Below are 18,318 nucleotides of genomic sequence, written 5' to 3' on the forward strand. Positions count from 1 at the left end.
ATTTCTCAGTAAAACTCCCATTGCAGATACAGAACTCAAGGGCTGCCTCATAGTCAGACTTTCTATGCAGCTGTCACTACACCCTGAATGCAATGAAGGAGTAGAAATCCGCACTTTTGTCCTAGAAAATCTGGGATATCAGAGTGTATCTTGGCCATATGATGGCCTTCTGATATCAGTGTGACACAGAGCAAGAACTCAGCAGCTGGCCAGAGCCTTACTCTCTTGTTCATGACTTGCACCTCAGCCAGTCTTTTGGATTCCTTCCCCTCTTGTGAGCTCTCAAAATTTTGCTTATGAGGCAGCTTTTACAAGATGTAATTTTGCTGTTCTCAGCAGCCCTCACCTTGGGAGGGATATCACCCGGCGGAGCAATTGGAGAATTGAAATCACAGTTATCTGTATGACACCAGCCCAAGAACAGAAGTCACTAGGTAAAAATAGAAATAAATGTATCTGAAAATGGCTAATGGACACAGATTTTTACAACACTCTTGGGGTATGTAAATCACTGTCGCATGATACCTTTAAGGTGAACACATTCAATGAAAACCTTTACTAAACTGTCCGTGATGACACTTTCAAAAGGTTTATAGAAAATGATGGACTTCCTCTGTGTCACACAGCAAACTCTTCAAGAGTTTTAAGGGCAAGAAGAAATGTAATTCCAGTATTTCTGTGAGTAATCTATTCTTTGTTTCTCCCCTTTATTTTCACTTCCAAGACTCCTTTTACTCCTCTCTCACTTCATTCCTTATAGGGTGCCTGTTTTTGACTTTGAAAGACTCCACTTTGAAACATGATAACTGAATATTCAGTATTGTTTTGCTTCCCACCGCTTCCTACTGCTTAGTTGCTACTCTTGTGACTCCAGAACAGCCTACCATTGCCTCTGTGTTTCCTTCCTATTTGCGTCATTGCAAGCTGATACATTCTGCTGCATCTTTCCTGCAACTGTTCTCCACAGTGCTGCTTTCAAAAGTCATAGACTTGTATTCCTTGAAAGCCAAAAAATAGAACCCTTTTATAATGTCGGGCCTATGTGAAAGCTGTTCTAAGGAGGCTCAAGCAGATCTGGCAAAGGAGAACTCCTCACTTTTTAGGTACTTCAACTAATGCAGATTGAAGCTGTAGCAGAGCAATAGCCCCGATAGACTTGAGCTGGCTGCACACTTACGTATTCACTGCTACACTTAGAGGTGCTGGTGACCTGGCCTGTGGCAACCTGTTGCACAGCTGAGGCCAGGAGTTGTACAACTCTTGGAGCTCCATGACTGTCCATCCTTGCCCCCATGCCTAGAAAGACTTTCTTGGCTGGGACTGCCTCCTTGCCAGAATCTAGGTGAATTGTCGTCACAGCCATTTTACACCAAAAAGTCATATTGTAAAACTCTTAAAGAAACTGTTCTACACTAATGCCCACACCCTCGTGAGCATGCCCCAGCTATTCTCCTAGTCTATGTCTTTGTGATTCCTTATGGGAACTCCACTTGGTCTTCATGCTTGTGCAGAGGCTGTAGAAATCTCAGCCTGAGGTTGTTAGAGATGTTAAGATCTGAGAGGTTATGCTCTGTGACAGTACATGGCAGACCATCACTCAGCGATTGATTCCACATAAATTCCTGTATATTGGGGTTTCGTAGGAGTAGAAACGAACCCAGATCCCAGATTTGTATTTTGAGGAATACCAAGAATATTTTGGTAAAACATTAGAAATTAGAAACATTAGCCCTCTTAGAAATGTTAGCTTTGGCTCAGCTTTCCCCAGTGAAGAACTCTCCTGAGCTTGGGTGAAATGCCTGGTTACTGAGTGTCTGTTCTGCTTGGCTTGTGGAGAAGTAGGTTCTTCCAGGAAGGCTGCAGAGATGAAAGAGAAAATAAATACCAACAGTGACATTCATCTAACTAAAAGTGTGTGTCTGTAGGGTAGGCATCACCTCTGAGCTGATCACAATCCGTTTAACATTCAACCTCTAATTCAAAACTCCTACCCCAAATGTAGAAAACAAAACAAAAAGGGTGCATATTATTTATTTATGGCATTTCAGATCGTTACAGTTAGAAAGATTTACAGAATTGTGGACAAAGAGCTGTAAAACAAACATGCTTAATTCACTTCTATCAAGATGAAATCCAAGCTCTTCCTGCACTCGGCTGCCTTGCAGTAAATAGTACCAGTAAACACTAGACAGTAAATAGGTTTCTAACTCAGCTCACTGACAGTAATGTCTTTCTGCCTGCCCTCTGTTGCCATTTGCAGTCTACAGATCGAATGACCTTCTAACATAAAATAGTAGCTTGTCTTTCTTGGAATCCTGGGTGGTTCATTAACAAATGGAATCTTTCAAAACATAAAGCTGCTTCCAGTTTGTTACAGATATGCTTGGTAATTTAAGAGCTGTTGTAGGCAGTTTGACTCCTTTGCAGATTTTCTGTGTTCAGTCTATTAGCTACTAATTTGTTCTTCTGGAATGAAATTTCCCTCATTTCTTACTGTAGGTGTAAATATTCAGTATGACATTTCTATTTTATACATTTCTTATATGTACTTCTCTGTTGGTTTAATGTGGGTAAGTCATTAGTAGCTCTCACAGAGACTGAACATGTTTTGTTTTTTCTTTTTAATTTGCTTTACATGATAATGAACTTAGCATACCTAATCTTCAAAAGCCTAAGAAGGAGATAGGTACTGTTTGAGTTTTACGCATGCCTCTAGTTGGGCTTGGAAGGTTTGGGATGATTATCTGGGCAATTTCCAGGTAATCATCCAGAAAACGATTATCTGGGAAATGATTATCACCTAGATGGTTATCTGGGTGATTTCAACAGCCCTTGTGACCTCTGTTGAATTTGCTAACTATACAAAATCTGTTAGGATCTAGGCAAACCTTGATGTTTTTGTTTGCTTTAATGGCATAATTCTCTGAATGAGTGGGACTGATACACGGAAGTGAATCTTGGTGGTTAATGGGTTACTGACATGCTTCTTTCCTTCTTTGTAGCTGGAGGTTTACGTTTTGCGTCCTTTCGTTCTTCACTGGGCTTGCTGGACTCTACGATGTGAGTATACAAGCAGTGCCACCTGCTGTCCTATCTAGGGAGTGCCTCAGAATGGCAGATGTGGGTGCCAAACCTGTGTCTTCAAACCTGATGACTTTCCCATCAGATATATCAGCTGCACAGCACACTTCTGAGAACACAAAAATAGGGAATCATGCTCACCTTAACACAACTTCAGCAAGAGAAGGCTGAGACTTAAATGTTATGAGTTGGAATAACTGAGACAGAAGAGGTAGTGGAAGTCATGCCATACACTCTCATCCTGACTTGATCATGAGGGGCACCTGTCCTCTGTCTGTGGGATGAAGTTTCCCCTGGCTCTTGTGCTGTTTCCTTTGCAAAATGTTCTCCCCTGTGATCTTCTGGAGTGTTGAGGAATGGGAGATCTTCAAATCTCAAGTCAGTGGGCACAGACTGTGCTAGGGCTGCTTGTTATAAAAACTGAAGAGCAACGAAACTTAACTTTCAAGGCAGAATGTAAGATACCTGACATGTATGGGGATTGCAAGATGAACTAGCATAGGAGTGGAGGTGTCTAAATCCTAACTACACTGTTTTGTGGTTCTTTACATCAAAATAGAAGGGTGTTCTGTGAAGCCAGCTCTGAAAGTTTAGAAATAATGACCTGTTCAGCATAGCTCAAGATCCCTGTGGTGACAGAAGGGACAAAATCCTGTTCTGAATGTAACCTTCCCATTCTGGGAATGAGACTACCTGTACTTTTCATGAAAGTTTTTCTTCATTCATGAGATGTTTTCCAGTTTCCACAAAATAAATTGTTTTGTGAAATACTTTGGTTTGTCTAAAAAAAGAAAAACAACAAACGTTGAAGTTTAAATTCAATAGTATATGTTGTTGCTAAAGAGCTGGAATTTGGCATTCCTAAAATTAAGTTTCCTGGTTTTATTCTTTGTCCAATATCAGTCATGAGTGTGAACTCCTCCATTGCATGGTCACTGCAGCCAGGCAGCCTCCAATTCTGATGTCACCAGTCAGTTCACGCACACTGGTGAGCAACTGGTCTGGCATTGCATCACCCTTGCTGGGGCTGTCTATCACTTTACTCAGGAAGCTGTCCTCAGTGCATTCCAGGAGCCTCCTGGATTGCCTACAGATTGTTATTCTATTTTTCCAGCAGATGTCCAGGTGGATGTGGTCCCCCAGCAGGATGAGAGCCCGCAATCACAATACTTCCTGTAGCTAGAGGAAGAAGGCTTCATCAACAGGCTCCACTTGATCAGATGGCCTGTAGTAGATACCAACCACAAGGCTCCCTTTGTTGCCTCAGTCTCTAACTCTCACCCAAAGACTTTCGACTTGCTTTTGTCCCTTCTTCAAGGACAGCTCTTCACACTGTATTCCTTTTTTTTTTTATGTAAGGGCAATGCCTCCTACTCTCCTTCCTTGCCTGTCCCTTCTGAACAGCTTGTAGCCATCAGGAGCCACTTTGCAATCATGGAATCATCCCGCTGCTTTCAGTGACAGCAATTACATCATGGTTTTCCAGTGGCATGGTGGCTTCCAACTCCTGTTTCTTTCACAAGCTGCATGCATTTGTTGTAGATGCAGTCCAGATGGGCAACTGGTCTTGTCACCTTGAAGGATAAGTCCTTAATTCCTTTGATATTTTTACCTTGAGTATCCTTGTTGCCTTCATCATCATAAGATGCAGAAGGTTGAGAGCCCCCACTAGCACCTTGTCCCTCTGAGCTATTCCATCCCACACCTTGTTGTGCGCAGACTTGCTATCACCCCTTTACCCCTTCAAACCTCATTTAAAGCCCTGTGAAACTAGAAGTTCTACATTACAGTTTTCTTTGAAGTGTAAGCAGCGCTTTGAAGCGGTTGTCTTTTCAGAGATTCATTACTTACAGCCTGCAGCATGAAAAAGACATATTCCTGACAGGGGTGCTTAGCCTTTTTGCAGTACTCAACAACTGTTGTACGATCCATAGCAATACATAATGACATACTTTTCAAAATACTTCAATATATTCAAAATATACCCCCTAGAAATCTTTCCTAGGCTGTTTTATTTGGAAATGAGCTGAACAACATATAAAATTTCAGCTGGGCGGCAGTTCGTTGGTAGCATAAGAACAACTGCAAGCTGTGCAGTAGAAGTTTCTTGACAACCAAATTTCAGACAGCACAACCAGCTCTGTGATAACATGCAGCAAATCTGTGATAGCCAACAAGTAAAAGATTTAGTTTGTTGATAAGAAAAGACTTTCTTCGGCATCCTCCCATTCATGTTGCTTTTTCTTTCCAGAAGCCTTGGCTTTGGGACCACAGAGAGTGCTGGACAGGATACCCACAACAGGTGAGTCATCCAGGAGTGAAAATTGCTGTTATAAATCGTGTATTGTCCTGGTATATCTTTTCAATCAAGTGCAAACACAATGCAAGCTTAATACTTGGGAGAGCGTTCTTCAAGAGTATAATGCATACAGTGCCAGTCTGATGTTCTGTGGGACTCTGTCCTTGCTCGTTGCCAGGCATTTCCATCCCAGTCACTGTCTTCCTTCTCCTCTGGGAGGTGGGGATTGCAAACCCTGTCATGGAAAGGTGTGAGCTACCGCATGGGATGCAATCGTCACACCAGAGGGACAAGATGACATTCAGAGGGACCTAGACAGACCTCATGAGGTTCAGCAAAGCTAAATGCAAGGTCTTGCATCTGGATCAAGGCATTCCCCACTACCAATACAAACTGTATGATGTAAGGATAGAGCACAGCCCTGCTGAAAAGTATTTAGGGCTACTGGTGGATGGGAAGCTGGGCATGAGCCATCAATGTGCCATCACAGCCCAGAAGGCCCTGGGCTGCATCCAAAGCAGCATGGTCTACAGAGTGAGGGAGGTGCTCCTTCCCCTCTCACGCTCTGCTGTGAGACTTCACCTAGAGTACTGTGTCCTGATGGGGTGTCCTCAGTACTGGAGGGACATGGACCTGTTGGAGTGCGTCCAGAGGAGGGCCACAAAAATGACCCCAGGGACAGAACACCTCCCCTGCAAGGACAGGCTGAGAGAGCTGGGGCTGTGCAGCATGGAGAAGGGAAGGCTCTGAGGAGACCTGAGAGCGGCCTGTCAGTATCTAAGGGGAACTACAGGAAAGAGGGGGACAGATTCTTTAGCAGAGTCTATGGTGATAGAACAAGGGTTACAAACTAAAAGAGGGAAGATTTAGACTGGATATAAGGACAAAGTATTCTACAGTGAGGGTGATGAGGCACTGGCACAGGTTGCCCAAAGATGTGGATGCCTGTCCTTGGAGGCCCTCAAAATCAGGCTGGACAAGACTCTGAGCAACCTGATCTAGATGTGGAGGTCCCTGTTCACTGCAGGAAAGGTGAATGATTCTGTTATTCTGAGACCTTACAGTGAAAGGTTTTTTGCCTCATTGAGAGATTTTATTACCTGAAAGGGACGTGCTTAACCAGGACAAATAAAACACTGTGTGTTTCATTCTCTCCTGTCCCCTTTTTCTTTAGGACTTCAAGGAGCAGATAGTCCATCATGCTGCAACCATCTTCCTGATCAGTTTCTCATACTGTGCCAATTACATCCGCATTGGGACACTGGTGATGGTGATTCATGATGCGTCTGATTGCTTCCTAGAGGTGAGCTCCAGTTATTTGCCAGGCAAAGCCTAGTGGTCAGCGATGCTTTTCAGCCAAATGCTGTCTTTTGATCTAGCACAGTAAGGGCTAAGCATTATTTCACTGATAACTCAATGCTGATCTCTCAACCTAGCTTAGGTGCCCTACAGAGGAGAGATGATTACGTGCATGTGGATTGTATTATATCTGGCTCATTAGCCTCTTGGAGCATGTGCAGATGCAGTGTCTTGGCTTGCTTTGTCTTATTGTTCTTTCTCCTTCCAGCCAACTAAGATATTAAATTACATGAAGTGGAAAAAAACTCGTGACAGCCTCTTGATGATCTCAGCTGTTTTCCTCATCAGCCGCCTGGTCATTTTCCCCTACACGTGAGTCTGCTGCAGTCAAGGAAAACGAAAAACTGCCTTCTCAGAGGCAGGACAATTCAGCTGTGGGCTGAATCTTTTGCTACAGCCTTTGCTTTTTGATTCTTGAGCTCATGTCTCTGATCTCTGCATAGATTACAGTGCCATATGGCTGTTGCACCTGCCTTGGGGTAAACAAGGGTGGTCTGCTTTGGAGTTCATAGAGGAGTCATAAAGACCTGATGTATACTGCAGAAGAGTCCTTAGCTTTTGGCTCTACTCTGCTTATTTCCAGTGGGGAACTCACATGCTATATAGAAGAAGGAAAAGACTGACCTGTAACTTCCTCTGTGACAAGAGCTTATGGGGGCTTACAGTCCTGCGAAGAACACAATTGCCCTTCAGTGCAACTTTTTCTCTCTTGCAGAGTGCTCTGTAACACCTACTATTACTCCTTGGAGATATTCCAGCCCTTCTTTGGATACTATTTTGTGAATACTCTCCTGATAATTCTACAGTTGCTTCACGTCTTCTGGTCCTGCCTCATTATTCATATGGTCTACAAGTTCATGCTCCAGGGCACGGTATGAATCAACTTCTAGTCCCTTGCACATCACATGGGGAGGGAGGGTGCCCTAAAACTACTCGGGAGCACAGAATTTCATCTGGGATTGATTCTTTCTTGTTGTAGTGTAATTGTACATGCAGACTCCTGTCCACGAGGTAAAAGGAGCACTCAGTAAGCATAATCCATTCAAGACTGATATTGTCTTTCTCTATCAGTCGTAGAGCAACATTCCATTCCTGAGATGCAGCTGTATAAACTTAAGACAAATGCATCCCCATTCTTTCTGTCTACAGCATTTAGCATCTGCTGTGCAACCAAACTGCTGTTCAGCATGAAATTCTTCTCAAAATCAAAGGTGTGACCTAATGTCATCAGGTTGGCCACCTGCCAAGGACACAGTGTAGGAGAAACAACTTTATGCTCTGTGGGAGTTGACCTCATGCCCTGGGATGAGTTGTTTTGTTACTGCCCAACTGGGGAATTCTGTCTTAGGGGAACTGAGAACAAGCATGGATAGCTCATCTTCATCCATATTGTCCAGAGCTTCCTTATTAGCCTTCCCTTAAGGTAGCACAAAGCAAATTACTTGCGAATTAAAACCAGAAACTTCACACGCTGCAGAAAACGAAGAGGTGACTGAAGAGGTCCTACTTCTGTTTTCCTAAATCTAGTGCAGGGTGAAATGCCACTGCATTTATTGCAGTGTTAAATGATGAGGCAATAAATAGCCTTATTAGAAATAAATGAGCCATCAGGAAGGCTGGAGCACATCCAGATTTTTTCATATTTTATCTCTAAGTGTCACGGTTTAAACCTGGCAGGTACCTAATTGCCACACAGCCACTCACTGTTCACCACAAGCAGGATGGTAGAATCAGAAAGGGAAAAATATGAGAACTGTTGGGTTGAGATGAAGACAGTTTATTAGGTAAAGCAAAAGCTGCATGCACAAGCAAAGCAAAACAAGGAATTCATTCACTACCTCCCATGGACAGTCTGCTTCAAGGAAAGCAGGGCTTATGCATAATGATCTCTTGAGAGAGCAAACACCATCACTCTGCAGATACCCTTCTTCCTCCTTTCCAGCTTTTATTGCTGATGTCAAATGGTGTGGCCATATGACATATACTTTGGCCACTTTGGGTCCACTGTCCTAGTTCTGTCTGCTCCCAGCCCCTTACGCCCACCCAGTTCCACACTGGCAGGTAGTACGAGAAGCAGAAAGGTCCCTGACTCAGTGCCAACACTGCTCTGCAGCAACTAAAACAGCTACTTTCATCAAATATCCAAAACACAGCATCACATGAGCCTCAGCAAAGAAAGTTAACTGTATCCCAGCCCCCCCAAAAATCCCAACCCACAATGTAAATTACCTGCTATATTTGATATGAAAAAATAAAATTGAGAACATGACGTATTGAGCCATCAATAGCAAATTAAAATGGTCCTGAAGGGATGTCTCAATGATGATTTCAGACAGACAATTTAATTTTTATGTAGTCCTGTGTGGAGCCAGAAGTTGGATTCAGTAATTCTTATGTGTTCTTTTCAGCTCAGGATATTCTCTGATTCTGTGATAATAGCACAAGGCAGTATTAGGAGAAATACAGAGCACTGCCTCCTTTCCATACCCTTGAAACTCGCTCCAGTTCAAAAGTTCATATTCTTCTTATGAGCCTTTCTGACCTCCACGGTTTTCCACCATGGCTACAGCCTTATCTGAACCACCTTTTCATATGATGTTCCCTTATCCCAAGTAATTAGGATTCAGCCAAATCCTGAAGTAATAGGTTTCACTTCCTCATAGAGGCAACCATCTTTTTAGTCCATGCAGCTGTCTAGTTCCTTTAGAAACCTTGCAATGTGTAAGACCTCAGCCACATTCTGCACCTCCGAATAAAGAAAAAACAAGACTTAAAAGATCATTGATTTCACTTATGCTGCAGATCAGTGCTCTTTGTGCATAGTTCTGCAGCTGCCAATTCCAGAATGACATAGATTGCTCACAAAATTTGGCACCTCCTATTCATATTGTTCTTGCAGGCAGTAAGAATTCAGTGCGAGTTCAGATTCTTACAATTCCTGACTGCTCTGTGGTGTGGGGATTTCTAAAAAAGGCTTCAGGCTTCATGGACACTGTGAATGTTGTGGGGCTACCCTGGGATGAATCCCATCAGGCCCTATGGACTGAACTGCATCCAGCTGGATGGAGGGCCTGATGGGATTCATCCCAGGGTAGTCCAAGAGTTTTCTCAATTTTTTTCCAACAGTCTTGGGGGTCTGGAGAGGTCCCAGTAAACTGGAAGTTGGCAAATATTCTCCCAGTTTTCAAGAAGGGCAAGAAAAAGGATCATGGTAATTACAGGCCTTTCAAATTGACTTTAGTGACCGGAAAGAAAACAGCTTGCATTCATTGGAGGAGCTGTTGACTCCCTCAAGGGCAGGGAGGCCTTGCGGAGACCTGGATAAATGGCAGGGCTGGGCAACTCCCAGGAGCATGAAGTTCAGCAGGAGCAAGGGCCGAATCCTACCCGTGGGTGGGCAGACCTGGCCATGGGTACGGGCAGGGGATGTGAGGCCAGCCTGCAGAAAGGGACTTGGGGATTCTGGGTGCCAGTGAGTTGAGTCTGAGGCAGCAGCATGCCCTGGAGCCCAAAGGCTCAGGGAGTGTTGGGACACCATTCTCAGCCAAAGGGTTTGGGTTTGGGTGGTGCTGCAGAGCCAGGAGCTGGACTCAGGGATCCTGTGGGTCCCTTCCAACTTGGGCTGTGCTGTGATCCTGGGACTCTGTATGGTCTCCATATCAGAGTGCTCAGCTGGTAGCACCCAGAAGCTATAGTCATGTCCCCTTTGGAAAATACAAGATTTTGATCAACTGCCTTGCCCCTTCCTTCATGTGCACGATGATGCCCAAAGCAGCAGTGTGGATCTCTTCAGTCTGACGTGGCTGTCCTCACTCCTGGGCAGCTGTGATCTGGGGCTGCTTCAGCCTGTTTGTGTAACATACACCAGGATCACAGTTAAGATTTAGTTGGGGCAGAAATCAAATTGCTTGCAAAGGTGAACTAAAGCTAAAAGCACACTGCAGAAATGCATGCCACAGGCAGGTGGCTGAAGGAACAGTTTCAGCCTGTGGCTCAGCTGGCACTGCTTCTTGAGCACTTCTGCATTTGTACTGTTTCTCATTTACATTGTTCTGTAGATGGGAAAGGACATGAGAAGTGAAACAGAAGAAAGTGACGTGGATGAAGAAAGAGAAAACATGACGGAAAAGGAGAAAAATGGGATTGCACATTTCAGCAATGTCACGAGCAGCAATTACATCCAGAGGAATGGGACCGACCCACTGAATAACAGAGCCCATCTCACCAACGGCCACGTCAAGGAAAGATAGCCACTGCTATTATCTGTCATGAGTCCAGTTCACTGTCTTTAAAAGCAGTTTTGCTCATTGTTTAGGTATGAAAGATTGCAATTGCAGTATCATAACTGAACTCCTTATTGTAAACAGAACTGTGTATAGTCATTGATACCTGAGGAGAGTTTTTGGTCTCTCTTCAACAAACGCTTACTATATGTTGTAGCCTTGAGGCAAATAGAAAGGGATCAAAGTGTTTTGACTTGAATTAGACTGTACCATAGCAATTGTTAAATGTGTTAATCCTGAAAAATACTCAGAACGGTGGATGAACTTTGGCAATGTCACATCTTAACTGCCAAATGTTGTTTGATAGGAGTTTAGCCTCGAACGGCCTCTGAAAGCCTCAGCCCATTGCCACTAATGACTATTGTTATGACCTGAGAAAACGTCTTCTTATGGTAAATGCCACTGTGCACCACATGATTGGTTTTGTACTGGAAGGGATCTCATTCCCTTCTGTTATCAGCATTATTGCCACAAAGGGGTGAACTCCAAAGCCTGTACTGAAGAAAGTTCCCACCCAAATCATGGTTGGAGAGCTGGAAAATCCAAGCAGCTGTGTCTCAGCTGCCAGAGAATCCATTAATCCTACCTTGGAAAGTAACACCGTCAGGAGAAGAGAGGGGACAAGGAAATATCTATTTGAGAAGAAAACACCGAAGAAGTATTCATGTTTTTATCTAAGATAATTGGTACAGTGGGAGATATTTACAGAGACAGCTTGTGGTAAGAAGGGAATAGATTATCCCTGTTCTCAAAGGGAGAAGAATCAGAGAAGATCTGCTGAACTTCTTGACACAGTGCTTTAACTTAGTCTTCTAATTCTGGGGCCTGTGCCTAGATGTGTAGAGTTTAAAGCAGTAGGTGATGGAAGTCATGATGCAATTCTGATTCAGTTTCCTTAGACATTCTGTATCTTGTGTAGTCTTAGACTTTTGATTCTGTAATGCCTTGAAGGAGTTAAATAAGTATGGCATAGATTTCTATTTTATAGATCTATTAAACGATGAAATGGTATTATTAACAGATTAGCTGTTAGGACATCAGGGACTTAAACTGCCCAGGCTGTGCAGACACTTCCCTGTAGGTGACTGACAGAGTCCAATGCTAAGTGAGGGCCATGGACCAAGGAAATGCCCTATTCCAGGAGGTGATGCCATTTATACAATTATGACCCAAATGACAGTCTAGTAGGTTGAGGGTTTTCAGCAGCTCACCAAGTTCACCTGAAATATAACAGGGGGAGCTTTGATTTCAGCCTGTGGTCTTAGGTTTCAATCAAAATGTATTGGATAACTTCAGAGGAAAAAGTGGTTCTAGCTCAAGTGATTCCAGGGCAGTGACATGCAGAGTCATCAGCAGAGCATCTCTTCCTGCACTGTCGTTGAAATCAATGTTTATTGAGGACGGCTTCTCTCTGGATACTGGGGCAATTAGAAATTCGGAGTACATGTTCTGAATACTGTCATGTTTCTTTAATCCACATGTACAATCTTGCCACTCCTCTGCACGTGGCGAGGTGAGGAGGAATGGGTCTGTACTGTTTTGTACTGAATGTAAAAGTTCTTTATAAATTACTTTTGAATGGTTTGACTCTCTGGGCTCTTTTCTACTTCTTGGACTCGCAGGAGGTGTCCTGGCTGGTTGGGTGAGTGACAGTAAAGACACGTCTGGGTGCTGTTGCCATGGCTGTTAAACATGCAGCATGCATGGAGGTGATGTTGCAGACCCAGAGCATTCAGTCATATTAGGCCGTGCCAGTAAAGAACAGCAGCTGCCTCATTTGTGTCCAGTTTGGAGCACCCCTGTGATAAATCTGGAGGCAGCCCAGGTGACATGACACTGACAGAGCAATGGCAAGTCCACAGCTTGGCAGATGATTTGGAGCTGTGAGGACGTGGGAAGGGAAGTGCGTGTCTCTTTTTCTTTGTCATGTGGTTTCAGAGGATGGGAAGGATCGATGTTGTAAAATCACAACACATCTGAGGAGCAGAATGCTCCCCGGAGACTGCACCACATGCTGTGGAACCAGTGCAGACATATAGTGATGCCAGCTGTTTCATCCTGTTTCGCTGTCCCACTGACTGTTGAGAGAAGCAATTTCTCATTATAAGCCCAATCTGATCACTGTGAAAGGATACATCAAGGATTCAAGAGGGCTCTTGGAACTGAATTAGGACACTTGAACTGAGTAACCAAGCGTGGCAACAGTGAATCACTGGGACCCATGGCGCAGCAAACGTTTTCTTGTCATCAAATTGCTATGGCTCAGTCAAGTCCTGCGTGCAGTTTTCTTCCCACAGTGGCTCCACATTCTGTGTGTGCTCTGGTGTCAGGAATTCTGTGAGTGCTGTATTAGTATTTCTGAATTCACCCTCTGTCACCACCACCACCCACTGACACAGTTCCTCTTGGAGCATCACAGACCTCAAAACTTGAAGCTGCTGTAAAAACCTGCAGCAAGATGCCACGTTATGTCTGATAAATAACCCAGCAGAGCAGATGGAGCACAGGGTGCCACAGCCTGGCAGTGAAATAGAACTGCACCAGCAGGACAATGAATTGAAATCTTCAGTAACATGGACACCAACCTTCTCTATTCTCCACACGGCCTCTGCAGGAGTTCTGTCCCATACGAGATGGCTGTGCCTTCATGGCTGCTGTGGTTTTGTGGTTTTGATGCTGGTATTCCACATCAAACCAGCATGCTGGGAGTTGAAGAGTTGAAGAGGGATGGAGCTCCAGACCGGATGCCGTCCTCCCTCGGCTGCCGCGGAGATGCAGTGTGTGAACTTCTGCTGCAGTTTTTCTAACGTAAGCTCTTAGTTTTTGGTTTGGAAACTTTTGTCTCTCCCAATTGTTCCATTCTGTTAGATTTAGTAAAGTTACTGTTCCTCCTCAAAAAGATTTTTCCTTTTTTGACCCATCTGTTATCTCCATACCCTTCCCCTCTTCCTTTCTCCTCCCACCCCGAGTGTAAGGCCACCAACGATGCATTTTTTTCCCTTTTTTTTCCCCTTGTATCCCTGTCGTCACAGATAACACCGTGACAATGGCTGTCCAAGTTACAGTCGCAACATGAAATAAGCGGTGCAGTTACAGCTGCAGAATTCCCTGCCTGCAGTGTAAATTGAGGTGAGCACTCAGAAAACGGTGTTAATTCTGATCTGTTCATATTTCATCTCAAAATAAGTACTTCTTTCTCATTAAAGACAATGTGTTTTACCCTAAAGGTATCACACTAGGCCAGTTAATTGGATCAATTGCATAGCTCCATGGTTGCCAACCCGCATTTAATTCCAGGGTTAACTCCTGCATTATCTGATAGGAGGAAGTGCTGCTTTGCAACAGGCATAAGATAACACAGAACCTAAGGCACATGCAGTAAGACAAGTTGTTTCCTAGGGTCTAAGCCCCAGCATCATCTCAATTCTTTGTCTGGTCTGCTGGACTTACATGTGAGATTCCTACTCTTCATTTCCTATGTGGAATGGAAACCTCTGAGGGGAAGGCATGGCTCAGTGGGCACAGGAAGGTTGGGCTGAAGGTTGGACTGATGATCTTAGAGGTCTTTTCCAACCTTAATGATTCTGTGACTCTTATCAAGTTGTTCATATGAAATATGAACAACAACTGCAAACAATGCCTTAAAAGCCTGCATGGCATAGGGTGCCTTGGGACTACAAACTTTTTGCAGGAAACCTGCAAAGCTGTGTGTAAAGGTTGTAAAAGCAAAGAGACGAGTGCAAACAAAGGAGGTGTTACAAAAGAAGGAAGATGACTGCCCACCTGTCTCCGAAGATCTAGGTTCACAGGGAAGGAACTCCACAAAGGAGGGATCTCCAACAAGAGATCCTTCCTCAAGTGGCAGTCAGCCCTTAAATGAGGTCTAAGAGGGGCTCCACCTTTTCTGGTCACACAGGTGAATCACCTTCACTTGTGCTCCCAGGGCTACTTTCAAGTGCTCACTCAGTGATTCAGACTGTAACTAAGGTTAGGTGCTGTCAGAACACACACTGCAGGAAGGTCTTGTTGTGACAGCAGGAACAGCATTGCTGGTGGAGCTAGACTGCCCTAAAAAAGGCTCTTGCCTTGTGGTCTAGAATCCGTAGCTGTGAAGGGCTGGATCTAGGGTGTTGGCCTGGTAGGTGTAATCTTTGGTCCCTCCATCCCCTCCTAGAAAGAGCTTGAAACTGTTCTCCTTTGCTTAGCCTGGTGCACAGCCTGTCTGGAGGAGCCGCTGTGCCTGTGCTGAATCAGGTACAGTTTGCAGGCACTGAGCTGCCTGTATTGTTCTCTTGGGCATTTTGCCTGATGTTTTTGGGCAGTATGAGCCTGGTTTTGTAATTTCTCCTGCTGTGTGGGAGTTGGGCACTGTGCTTGTTACCCACTCCATCTAAGAGGAAGTGAGATTCCTATATGGGTCCAAGGAGAGGAAGCTGTAGGACAGAGGAGCTGAAAAGGAGTCATCTTTCAGCATCAATATTGTCCTACACTTAGGAAAACCAGCAGCTTATCTCCACCTGAGGAGCACATGGTGAAAATAATGCATGCGAATATCCTTTTGTGTGTTAGATAGAGGTAGTAAGCAGACCATCTATACTGTAATGGCTGCTTGATCTTCAAATAATGTTGACTTGTAAATGATCTACTAACTTGATCTTTGCAGAAAAAGTTGCCTAACCTGCATAGTCTGGACCTCTTCAACTGCAAGGTGACCATGCTCATTAACATCTGGGATAGCATGTTCTCCTTTCTGCCCGAGTTCACCTGCCAAGAGGGATTTGATGCTGTTGAGCAGGAAGCCCCTGACTCAGACTCTGAGACAGATGGGGATGGACTGGAAGATGAATATTTGAACTGGGAAGGTAAGGATTTTCTCCTTTTATGTGGGAACAGCTCATTCTTCCCTTCTTTATGATTGTGTAGCTAAATAAATGATTACAACTTGCCATGTAAGTAGGGGCTGTCTGGACAGCCCTGCTCATTCCTTTCTTTGGTGGGCTGCGTCAGAAACGAAGCTTGCTGCAAGCTGACAGGGCTTGTTGCTGGTACTCCTTGTGCTTGTTTGGTGTGATATTACTCCAGCTCTAGGAGGTGTGGGATTAGCAAGTATTTGGAAACCATAATATCTTCTTTTGGTATAAGGTGAGGAAGAGGAGGAGGACGAAGGAGAAGAAGTCATTGATGAAGAAGAAGAAGATGATGATGATCTGGAAGTTTAAGAGTAGGAGGATGGAGTAGATGAGGAGGTGAGGCTTTCTATTGTTATGGAGTGTCTTCAGCAGAGTTTTGGCTTATTTGACTGTGTGTGTGAACTGCAAACTTGTGTCCCGTCAGACCAGATGTCACAGAGCCTCTGTGAGCAGATTCAAGGGGTCCTACCCTGGGCTTTGGCTTTTCCCATCCAGATACTTTTTGTCCTGTGAGAGTTTCTGGTTCAGTAGTTTTCTACTTGGACTGATGTTTCTGTGTCAGTCTTCAAGCCATAAGGCCGCACACACACAACTTGTAACAGGTGCTGCTAAGGTTTTCCATGCTCAGCTTGTGCCTGGCACCCTAAGTAAGGCAGGAGCATAGGTGAAGGAAAAGGATTGTGGTTTGTGTAACAAGGTGTTTTGTTTTGACTCCATTAGGAAGGCGAGGAGGAAGATGGTGAGGATGAGGATGATGACGAAGCTGGTGATGGTAAGTTGAATTCTAACAAACTCTATGCCTTGTGAAGCTGTCTTGACAGTCTTGGCGTGTTTGCTCTATTCTCAGAGCTTCCAAATCTTCTGTGCCTTGTTGCCTTCAGCTTTTCCATGATAAGTGCAGTGTAGCTCCTCGCAGACACTGCTGAACTTGTTAGTTTGTATATATAGTTAGCTTGTGCCTGAGCTAACTAAAATGGAGGCTAAAACCTGAGAGTTAGGTGGTGGTGATGGGGAAATAAGTTTCAGTACTGGGTAGGTCTGCCAAATATTAGAGGAAAGTTGCCTAGTGGGCCTGTCTAAGTAGCTTGAACTGATGGTTCTTGCCAGACTGGGGCTTGTCATGTGTTCTCCTATTAGTAGGCTCTGAGAGATGCTCTTGGAGCTCTAGAAAAGGGGCATAGTCCTGAACTGGAGTCCGTACTCCTCTGGTCATAAAAACCCAAACAGACTGACAGAATGTAGTGGCTGGCATGACTTTAAATGTCCTTGCATGAGTTTGGTCAGAGATGACTGAATTGTGCAATTGTTATGCTTTTGGGGGTGCTCAACAAAAACCTTGCTTTGAAGCAGTTGATGAAATGTGGGATGCTTGGAGACCATAAGGTAATTCCTGGTTCTTAGGAGTTCAGGCTTTTTGGGGTAGCATGAGAAATGGAGCTGGGTGGATCTGATACGACACGGTGAGAGTTTAGTCTGTGCTTGCTCGCTGGCAAGCTGTGGCTGCTGAGGCTTGTAGTCACAGCTCAGGTGCTGTTCCACAAGACCAAACAGAGCTTCATGCTTCACCTCTGTTTGCAGACCTTCCACGAGGCGAGAAGAGAAAACGAAGTCTAGAGGATGAAGGAGAGGAAGACCCAGAAGATGAAGAGGATGATGAGGATGACTTTTACGGACTATGACTGTGCTTGTCTTAACCTCCCCGTTGTGTCTCCGTGAGACTGTAAATCCCCATCTCCCACTCCTCCTCCCCTTTGTATGGCTGCAGCGCCCACAATATATTTTTTTAAGATGCAGAATACTGTAGGCATTCAGGGGAATCTTCCATACAAGGCTCTCTTTCACACAGGTATCTCATGACCAAAGACTTCAGGGCTGGGGACACCACTTTCTGTTGGTGGGGCTGTGTCTGTCCCAGCTTCCCCCCCCCAAGGGCTGTTTCAGCCCCCAGCAAGACGTGGAGCGGGTCAGAACAAACAACATTTATTAGGAAACGAGAAAAACTGTACAACAATAGAACACTATCCTCATCCCATCCCTTCCCTCCCCCAGTTCTGAACAAATAACAGTTATTAGGAAATGAGAAAAACTGTACAACAATATATCACTAACCTCATCCCACCTTTCCCTCCCCCCTGTCCTATAAGAATGGCTCTAACCCTGCTCTTCCACCCCACTGCTGCAGGGGGAGACTGAGCTGCTCTGTGCTCAGCATCATGCTGGAGGCTTCAGGGATGCTGCAGTCGCAGGAGAGAATCTCTTCGGGCAGTGAGAGAGAGCTCATGCTGTGAGAGGTGATGATCTCATCGAGGTCACAGATCCCCGAGGTCTTGGAGCACGGGGATGCTGCTGGGGAGGCCGTGGTTGATCCCCTGGGGCTCAGGATCAG

The 18,318-nt window shown here is 44.7% G+C and overlaps 2 protein-coding genes across 2 annotated transcripts; both read left to right on the forward strand.

Moving 5' to 3' along the window:
- The first annotated feature begins 5,704 nt into the window (after nucleotides 1-5,704).
- Nucleotides 5,705-11,376, forward strand: LOC136059658 (ceramide synthase 4-like). The gene is made up of 5 exons (XM_065753772.1): nucleotides 5,705-5,914; nucleotides 6,555-6,683; nucleotides 6,948-7,051; nucleotides 7,455-7,611; nucleotides 10,798-11,376. The coding sequence occupies exons 1-5, from the start codon at nucleotides 5,705-5,707 to the stop codon at nucleotides 10,987-10,989; spliced, it is 792 nt and encodes a 263-aa protein (XP_065609844.1). The 3' UTR covers nucleotides 10,990-11,376.
- Nucleotides 11,377-13,766: 2,390 nt separating this feature from the next.
- LOC136059659 (acidic leucine-rich nuclear phosphoprotein 32 family member B-like) lies at nucleotides 13,767-17,611 on the forward strand. The gene is given in 5 exon segments (XM_065753773.1): nucleotides 13,767-13,799; nucleotides 15,686-15,884; nucleotides 16,165-16,268; nucleotides 16,653-16,704; nucleotides 17,511-17,611. Coding segments are annotated over 5 exon segments (489 nt in total).
- Nucleotides 17,612-18,318: the final 707 nt, after the last annotated feature.

The sequence above is a fragment of the Cyrtonyx montezumae genome, unplaced genomic scaffold (genome assembly GCF_038088225.1).
Source record: "Cyrtonyx montezumae isolate F1298 unplaced genomic scaffold, pur_monq_1.0 scaffold_80, whole genome shotgun sequence".
Taxonomy (NCBI): Eukaryota; Metazoa; Chordata; class Aves; order Galliformes; family Odontophoridae; genus Cyrtonyx; species Cyrtonyx montezumae.